The sequence below is a fragment of the Cynara cardunculus genome, unplaced genomic scaffold, assembly GCF_001531365.2.
Source record: "Cynara cardunculus var. scolymus isolate 2C unplaced genomic scaffold, CcrdV1 Un_Scaffold_4947, whole genome shotgun sequence".
Lineage (NCBI taxonomy): Eukaryota > Viridiplantae > Streptophyta > Magnoliopsida > Asterales > Asteraceae > Cynara > Cynara cardunculus.
In genome coordinates this window covers 14,853-25,141 of record NW_020202157.1, presented here as the reverse complement: position 1 = coordinate 25,141, position 10,289 = coordinate 14,853, and the positions used below count along the sequence as shown (strand labels likewise).

Below are 10,289 nucleotides of genomic sequence, written 5' to 3'. Positions count from 1 at the left end.
AACTAATTAAATTATTAATTATATTTATCAAAAATAATTTAATTAAATAAAAATTTAAAAAACATTCAACAACAGAAATTTCCCTCAAAAATCTGTCGCTGTCTTTTGAAATAAAACCCCTAAATTGGTAACAACTTCCATGTTGTTTCTAGCTTCCGATTATCTTAGATCTAACATGACTCGTCGACTAGAAGCCGACGGCCACCCTTTCCGCTCGCCGACCAACATCTGCTACTGACCTTGCCGACTATCACCTGGTGCCGCCAACCTTCTCTTGCTGCCATTGACCACCACCAGCTGTCGACCATCACATTCTAGCTGCTAACTTTCCCCACCACCACCCACCTGCAGTTCACCGACGACCATCACCACCACCTCCCACCTTGCTCCAACTGATTTCATCCCCAACCTCTAACGCTAAAATTTGTACGTCTTTTATATTTTTTATAAATCTCAAAGGTTATTTTGAGTTGTTAGTTTTATAAATTTTAGTATATAAATGTTAGTTTTAAATCATTGTTAGTTTGGGTTGCCAATTATTGGGCAAACATTATGGTTATTTTTATGAAATGTGATTGTGATTTGGGATTTTAAAGATAAGTTAGGATTTGAGATTTTAAAGGTAAAATAAAACTATTTTGTTAACTAGAATCAAGTTTGATTTGGAATTTAAGACTAAATGGTCTTGAAATGATTATGTTTTACATAATGTTAAAAAGATTTTGTTAATTGGAATTAAGTTTTGATTTGGGATTTGAATCAAGTTTTGGTTTGGATTTGGAATTTAAGACCAAATAGTCTATATATTGCTTTCTGATTATGTTTATCACATCATGTTATCTAATTCATATATGATGCAATAGTTTATTATCTAATTCATAACTTGTGTTATTAATTAGTTGGGTTGCCAATTGTTAGGAAAACATTATGCTTGATGCTATTAATTTGTAATTGGGTTGCCACTTGATGGCAACATTAGGCTTGATTGTTTGGAAATATTCATTTTATTGCTGTTATGCTGCCAAAATTTTAAAAAACATAGGTTTGTGTTTTAAACTCATTTACAATTTTTTCTAAATCTACATTTTGAGTTTCTAATAGTCAAACCATTACACATAGGCTTTTCAATTCGTTCAAAATACCTCAAATTTTATTCACACCTACAATTCTACAATTTGACTTTCAAGTAGTCAAACCGTTACACTTAAAGTTTTAAAGTTATCCAAAACTCCTCTAAACCAACGGTTTGACTTTTTAGTAGTCAAAACGTTACATATAGGCTTCTCAACTTGTTCAAAAGACCACCAACTTCATTTAGACCTATGTTTGACTTTCAAGTAGTCAAACCGTTACACTTAGAGTTTTAAAGTCATCCAAAACTCCTCTAAACCTATGGTTTGACTTTTTCCTAGTCAAAACTTACATGTAGGATTCTCAACTCGTTCAAAAGACCTCTAAATTCATTCACATCTATGGTTTGACTTTCAAGTAGTCAAACCGTTACACTTAGAGTTGTAAAGTCATCCAAATCTCCTAAAACCTACGGTATTACTTTCTAGTAGTCAAAACTTTACATGTAGGCTTCTCAACTTGTTCAAAAGACCTCCAACTTCATTCACACTTACGGTTTGACTTTCAAGTAGTCAAACCGTTACACTTAGAGTTTTAAGATCATTCAAAACTCCTCTAAGCCTATAGTTTGACTTTCTAGTAGTCAAAACCTTACATATAGGCTTTTCAACTCATTCAAAAGACCTCCAACTTATTCACACCTATGGTTAGACTTTCAAGTAGTCAAACTGTTACACTAAGAGTTTTAAAGTCAATCAAAACTCCTCTAAAATACGGTTTGACTTTCTAATAGTCAAAACTTTACATGTAGCCTTCTTAACTCGTTCAAAAGACCTCTAACTTCATTCAAACTTATGGTTTGACTTTCAAGTAGTCAAACTGTTACACTTAGAGTTTTAAAGTCATCCAAAACTCCTTTAAACCTACAGTTTGACTTTCTAGTAGTCACAACTTTACATGTAGTCTTCTCAACTTGTTCAAAAGACCTCCAACTTCATTCACACAGACGATTTGACTTTTAAGTAGTCATACCATTACAATTAGTTTATTGTTTTTTTTCATTCTCAACTGTTCAAAAGACCTCCAACTTCATTATCTTTTTTCATGATAGAATTTAATGCTTTTTTAGGAGATGTCACACCGAGAGTACGATACAAGCCGTCATGGTAGTAGAGCCAACCCCATGTCTGGTAGGGACAATAACTCTGTTGGCAGGCATGGTGACCCATGCGCGGATGACATTGTAGAGTTCACGGAGACCGGCCTCCAGGATAGAGATAAACAAGAGGTGTAGTCCCCAGCTTCGACTAGTTCAGGGTCGGGGAAAGGCCCCAACCATGAGATGTCAACACCTAGTCATCTGAGCCAGTGACCATATCTTTCTTTATTAGGCAACGGGTAAGTAGATGTAGTGTAAGACTTTGTATTACATAATGAAATGATAAAAGTATTTTTTATGTTGTATATATATTTTTAATTGTGCAGGTTTAAAGATGTCCATGTTAGCCGGGAGATGACGACTATATTAGGTCTTCTTTTGCTGGTCCGTTGCATAGATGGAAGGAAGTCCCTCAAGAAGCCAGCAACTTGATATTCTAGACTGAGAGAATCATTAGAAAGTAGGTATCTCGTTAGTGTCAAAATGAGACTTTCACTATTTCCTTCTATAAGTACCCTTCAATGGCAAACGTTTGCCTTATAGAACTGACCTTTGTCCCTTCCTTCCGGTTTTAACTCACTTAAAGCTCTCGGGTTGGTGTACTATTTTAATGTAATTATACATATAAGGTTATTGTTTTTACATTGATACAAATATTGTGTATGTAGGCTAAGTTCTAGTTGGAACCAGAGCTGGATGACATGGTTCATGATTTATTGACCAAAGTCATGCACAACAAGTACTCAAATTGGATGAGCGATGCACGTGACTGGACCGTGGCATAGGCTTATCCCGGTGCTCAACAATGGGACGGTGAGGACTTCTCACGTATTAGATTACACCGTCCTGTATGGATCCCAGAGAGGTTTTGGATTCAGATGATTTACCATGTATGCATCTCTATTGTGAGCTTTATGAACTTCCATGTGTTTTGTACCTCCTTCTATATGTGTTCTGTTTTTAACAGGTTTAGGATATCGAGCCTTAGAAAAGAAAATCCAGGATCTATAGCATCAATCAAAACACACAATTTGAGAGGGTGTCGTCCAGGCACACCAAGGGATCGATCAGTACTGCACAACATCGTGACATGATGGTGAGTATATTATATTTTTTCAATATATAGTTTGTTCTCTATGTTTACTAACAACTTAACCTAATTGTCTAATATAGGCACAGGTACTGGGTCGTGAGCCGACTATTACTGAGGTGTTTGAGCGAACTCACTACACGAACCAAGAATTCAATCAAGGTTCATCCGGCCCGATCCTCCTCAGTTCTGTTACCCCAAAGCTACTAAGTATCATGTAAGTTTTCTAAAACCATTACTTAGGTTTATCGATACGTTTGGTAGGGTTAAGGTAAAATATATTTTAATAAACATAGTGTAGCTATTAGTTTGGGCTACCATTGTTGGGCAGATGTTAGACTAAGTAGATAGGTTGAGAATGCGACTACCATTGGTATTTAAAATGCTTTAATTGTTAAAAACATGGATTAGATATGTTTGATTTACAACCGTTATGCTGCTGAAATTTCTACATATATAACCTTATTTGTTTTTGTTTTGGTGAACCACATGAGCGATTTCAATCACTTAGGGGTGAGTCACAGTGTAGTACTGACACCCCTCCCCTTGATGAGGCATCTCGTTGGGAACAGAGTGTCTGAGGACGGAGGAAGGGTCGCATATTTGGTTTCGGGACCTCCCGCGATTCCTCTTATGCTATGACAGGTAGATATAACAGTAGCACCAGGAGATCATACGATTCAACTATGGAGGTATGTTGGTTATATTATTATATACTTTTTCATTACTTTCATTACAAAAAAATTACTGATTTTGTCGAATGTTGAATATTTACAGGTAGCGGAGTTGAGAGAGAAGTTGACAAGGGTAGAGGAGGAGACGCGGCTACGGGAGGAACGCCATCAAGCCGAGATGGAGGCCGAACGAAAGAGTAGGGAAAATTTGGAGGCCAAATAGACCAGACACGCTGCTGTGTTAGCCAAACAGGTCGCCTTATCAGACCATTTTTCTGCATTTATGCGGCATTCAAGATACGTTTTCCCCCTCTCCCACCTTCCGGTAGTTAGATTGTATGAATTTGAACATTAAATTGTATGAATTTGATATTTTTGTATGAATTGGATATTTTAAATTGTATGAATTAGTTAGTTTTAACTTGTTCACAGTTTTGGTTTGTTATTTCATGGCCAAGTTTTGTATAATAAATAAATACAGGAATTATGTACGTATAGATTATTTATTTTTAAATTAATAAAAATTAGTGACAAATTAGCGAGGAAAATTCCGTCCGCTGAAAGATTCCTTCGTTGATCCGTGCTAAAAGTTTCCCTCGTTGATTTTGCTGAATTTCGTCACTATACCGTGAAGCAACCAACACACCCGTTTCAGGCATATCCATTCAATGCTCAGTGAGTGCAAATCTACCCAGCTCAAAGAAGTTAAAGGAGTTGTAAGTCTGATACCATTGTTCAATGCCATACAACTCAACATATTATGTCTTGTATATGTCTAACTCCTTCATTAAATTATATCGTATAGATGGCCATTCATTTTCATGAAGGTTAAGACATGCAGCTATCGCTCGAAAACCACAATTTCCATCTGGTGCTACATCTTGCAAATGCATAATATAAGGATGAAACATATATGGAAACAGATTCATGTACGGATGGAAATAGAAACTTATTTCAATTTCATTACGTGATTTATAAACATATCAATATTTTCAATTATAAATATACGTAAATAAAAATACCTGGATAATCGAGTAATGTTGCTTCAACTTGTGCCAAATTGAGTATATATGTGTCTTCTGTCTGAGATGCAACTAATGTAGTCCATGCTTTGTTGGAAGAATTCCAAGTATTTTTTGATCGTTTTGATGTTTTACCATTCTTCAAAATATTATTATAGATGTGTCATGTACAAAGTAGCTTTTTTGGCATCCGGGAATACAATATTGCTTGCTTTCATTAGAGCTAAATCTCTATCTGTCACGATAATACGTGGAAGAATACATTCGCCCATTAACGATTTCAAACAACTTAAAGTCCATGTATAGTTGGACTCGTTTTCTTTATGCATAAGCACAAACGCTATGCAAAATGTCATATTTGTTGGAGTTACACCAACAATCTCAAGAAGAGGCAATGCATATCTGTTTGTGTAATAATATTAATAATAATGATAAAAATTAAATTTAACAAAATTTACAAGTCAAAGAGATGCATTGCATACCTGTTCATTTGATATGTTGCATCTATCAACACCACACATGGAAATGCATGTCATATCTCCAATGATTTTGGATGAGCAAAAAATAATTCTTCCAACTCGTTAGTTGAATGATTTATACGATTTACATAAACATAATATTCGTTATGTAAAAAATGACATAACAACCTGCATTTGTGTTTTACCCGCTTTCTCTAACATCCGAAATTTACTGTGTGCATTGTATACCGTTGAGATAGTAGACACGTTTTTTGGGTCTTGCTTGAGTATTAATAAAATATCTCGTGGCTTCACGATTTTTCTTGATAAATCTTCCACCAATCGAGCTTCATTATCTGTCAATCGTCGTGGATATGGATGACCTTCCATATTTAACACAGGTTCATGATTATGTAATTCACATATCACCCTTAGTGTCCAAGAATCTTCCTTTGCCAAGCGTTTCCCATCTAGTTCGAATGGACAATTCATTTTTTTGATTCCCGTATGTTTGATGGAGATTTTTTTTTTACTTTTATATGTACCACCACGGTCACATTGAAATACAATTGTAGAGGTTTTGAATCATTTAGTAACAATAACATAACCAAGTGAATTTCCCACGTGGTGAACGCAATCTATTAAATCTTGACGAAAACTGAACACCTGAAAATGAAGAAATGAGACAAAGATACAATATATTTAGTTAATACCATGTATGTTGAAAATTGTATTTCTTTATATTTATCACTTGAATATTTAGAAATGGAACATATAAGGTAATGAATATTTAGATCATACCATGTCGGTTCAAAAATTCGGTTCTTTATTTTTATCAGTTGAATTATCATTCCATTGCAAGTCTTCTTTCCAACTTGTCATTTCAAGTATTGAAGAAAGCAAAAACGACATGGAGATACTTTTTTTTAATCATTGTGGTATAGTGGATTAGAAGAAAATAGTTGATTTCTATAGATGGAAATTTGATTTTGAGTTCTCCAAGATAATTTCAATGATAATGACTTTGATTTCTTTCCACATCCTTCAAGATTTACCTTGTTTTTAACGAAACTCATTAATTTTTATATAAATTAATCTATACTATATTATAAAACATTTGACAAAACTCTTAAAAAAACCACTTTTTTATGTATAAAATATTGTTTAATAATGCATATTACTTAAAAATCAAGATTACAATTAAATTATGCGTAAGTACAACTTATTAAAGCTCTATATGTGAGTTCGTGTAACTAACTGCAGATAAACATAATCAAATACAGGATAAACATCTTATTTTAAATATAAAAAATCTAAAATAAAATTAGGATAATCATTGAGCTCTAACAGAATATTTAATTATTATCGTTATAAAAATGTTATATTATTAAACCAAAAATAAATTATTTCGTTATTAAACTTAAATTAAATTATAATAAAAAATAAATTAAATAAAAAATAGAACTTTTAAATAGTTGATTTGATATATTTTTTTCTAAATTTTTATGATATCTTTAAATTTATATTTTATTCAAAAATAAAATCATTATTGCTTTCTTAAAAACACATAAAATCGTATTTATAACATCAACAGAGAAAAAAAATAAAATAAAATATTAAAATCAAGATATGTCTCGCTACATTGCATGAATAGTCTTCTAGTTAAATTATAATTATCAAAGCAATTTATAAATAATAGGACTCATAAAATAATATCAAGAAACAACTGATGACGTGTGTTTTTGGTGACCAACGACAAATTAAATGGTCATTAATTAAGGTGTAGAGTATATGTATATACATGAGCGGGGGGATTCCTCACACTTTGGTATTATGGAACAGCCGCCAAAGAAGAAAATGGTTCCCGTTAGCACCTCTGGATTTCAACCGGACTATGACCGGAAAGCTGAGCTCACGGCGTTCGACGAAACCAAAGCCGGCGTCAAAGGACTTGTTGATGCCGGAATCACGGAGGTCCCTCAAATCTTCATCCTACCTTCACCTGAAAACCTCAACTCCGATGATCAACCGTCTCGTTCAGAGCTAATTCTTCCGACCATCGACCTGGCCGGAATCAATGAAGATCCAGAGCGTAGAAAGGAGGTGATCGAGAAAGTGAAAGATGCATTGGAGAGCTGGGGATTCTTCCAGATGGTGAATCATGGAATCCCGATTAGTATGTTGGAGGAAATGATAAAAGGGGTGATAAGGTTTCATGAGCAAGAGAGTGAGGTGAAGAAACAGTGGTACACCAGAGATATGAGTGGGAAGAGTAGGGTGATTTACAACAGCAACTTCGACTTGTACGTTGCACCKGTGACTAACTGGCGAGACTCTTTGTACTGCACCATGGCTCCTAACCCTCCTCAGCCACATGAGTTACCGCCCTCCTGCAGGTTTCACTTCTAACTACTTCACGTTAAAGTTAATAAACTAACTTCATTAGCATATATTTATTTCATAAAATATTAATAAATTATGATTATCGTCAATATTATCATCAAATTTTTTATGTTTTTTTTTACCAATAGATTTTAGTTTTGGAATAATTAAGTCTTTGAATAATTTTTTGGAACAAATAAGTTATTGGACATTCAAAAACATGTTAAATAACTCGTTAAACTTTCTAAAACCTGTTAGATACATCATTATGACCTATACAACTAGTTAATATGAAAAAAATAATAAAAAAAGTCTGAAAAATGAGTCAATTGACTTTCATATTCTGAACGATTAAGTCCCTAAACATATTTTGAACAAAAAAATACTTAAATCTATAAAATGAAACAAATATAAAAAATATATATATATATATATATTTAAAAAAAATTATGGATAAAGTTTATTTTAATTAATAATAAAATATACTAATTAAGGATTTTTCAAAATAAAAAAGAATTTAAAAAAGAAAAATAAATTTATTTAATTAAAAAAATTCAAATTAAAAAAATAAAAAAGATTTAAAAAAAATTATTGATGAAATTTATTTTAATTCACAATAAAATGTATTCTGTTAGTGATTTTCTAAATTAAAAAAATAGAAAATAATTTGATTAAATTATTGACAGATTAACGGTGAAACTTAACTAAATACATAATTAATTAGAATTCGCCGCTAGTGTTCATTGATATATATGCATGAATTACTTATATGTAATTGATGACAAACTTGACCATCATCAGACTCTCTAGCACAGTAACATGTTAATAAGTGTGAAAGATCGTGCTTGAATCTTGTCGGTGATTTCATCAGGCATTCTAACACAGTAGTAACATGTTAATAAGTGTGAAAGATTGTGCTTGAATCTTGTCGGTGATATTATTTCACCGACGACTTAGCGACAAATTTTAATTAATTATGTATTTAGTTAAATTTTATCATTAATCCGTCAATAATTTAATCAAATTAATTTCTATTTTTATAATTTGGAAAATCACCAACGAAATATATTTTAATTTTAATTAAAATAAATTTCATTAGTAATATTTTTTTAATCTGCGAAATCATATACGGAATATATTTTAAGTTTAATTAAAATAAATTTAATCAATAATCTTTTTCTAAATCCTTTTTTTTAGAAAATTACTGACATAATATTTTTTTTATTTTTAATTAATTTTTTTATCAATAATCTTTTTTAAATACAAATATCTTTTTGTAAATGTAAGTACTTTTGTTTCATTTTATAGATGTAAATACTTTTTTTGGTTTAAAAATGTTTAGGAACTTAATCGTTCAAAATATGAAAGGCCATTGACTTTTTTTTTCCCAGAATTTTTTAATTATTTTATCACGTTAACCAGTTTTACATGTCATAAGGATGTATCTAACAAGTTTTAGAAAGTCCAAAAAATTATTTAACAAGTTTTGGAATATCCAAAGATTTATTTATTCTAAAAAATTGTGTAAATAATTAATCATTCCAAATACTAAAGTCTACTGTTTTTTTAGATTTAAAAAAAAAATGAAATAGAGCAAGAGCATCTATAAAAGGAGGTTGTTTAAGTTTTTTTTTTTTGATTTTTGCAAGAATTTTAACTGGTAAATTTTTGTCCGATCACAGATTTTTATTAAAACCCAGATCCTTCCACACTTTATTTTTTCCTATTATTATTTTTATTATTTCTTAATCATTTTATTTTTATTTAAAAAATCTATAAAATATTTAAGTTAAAATTGATGAAGAAAATATAAAATAAAAGTTTAATTTGTTTTATTTTTCGTTTGTCGTAAATTTTTGTGTAAGTTTTTTAATTATCTCATTATATTATTATATAGATTATTTTTCATATACTTATATATATATATATATATATATAGAGAGAGAGAGAGAGAGAGAGAGAGAGAGATGTCACCGCATGAGAATGAGACGATGCTCAAATGAAGTTCATTATCAACAATGCTCCTACTTACTTAAACGTTTTTGGTCTAATCGAGATTATGAGTGATCTATATTTACTATTTGTTATTTAGTGTAACTTGTTATAAAAATTAATATATTTGTAATTTTGGCACTTTTTTAGTTGTAGTGTAAAATTATGTTTATGTTTTAATTGTTTTTAAAATTATGTTTATGTTTTAATTGTTTTTCAAATGTTAAACAAAAATATAAAATAACAAATTAAAATTAATATAAAAAAGTGAAAATTAATAAATCATATTTGAATTTTTTATAATTTTATAATATGTACATATATTAAAATTACTAGAAGCGTACTCGCGCAATGCAGCGAGATACATCGTGTTTTTAATATTTCATTTTATTATTTATTTCAGTCGATGTTATAATATGACTTTATGTGATTTTGAGAAAG

At 31.1% G+C, this 10,289-nt stretch overlaps 1 protein-coding gene across 1 annotated transcript in view; it reads left to right on the top strand.

The window, feature by feature from the left end:
• The first annotated feature begins 7,300 nt into the window (after positions 1–7,300).
• LOC112504230 (1-aminocyclopropane-1-carboxylate oxidase homolog 1-like) overlaps positions 7,301–10,289 on the top strand; it is a 7,130-nt gene continuing 4,141 nt past the window's right edge. The window contains exon 1 of the mRNA XM_025108165.1: positions 7,301–7,870. Within this exon, the coding sequence (XP_024963933.1) occupies positions 7,308–7,870 (563 nt within the window). The 5' untranslated portion in view covers positions 7,301–7,307. The remainder of the gene's footprint in view (positions 7,871–10,289) is intronic.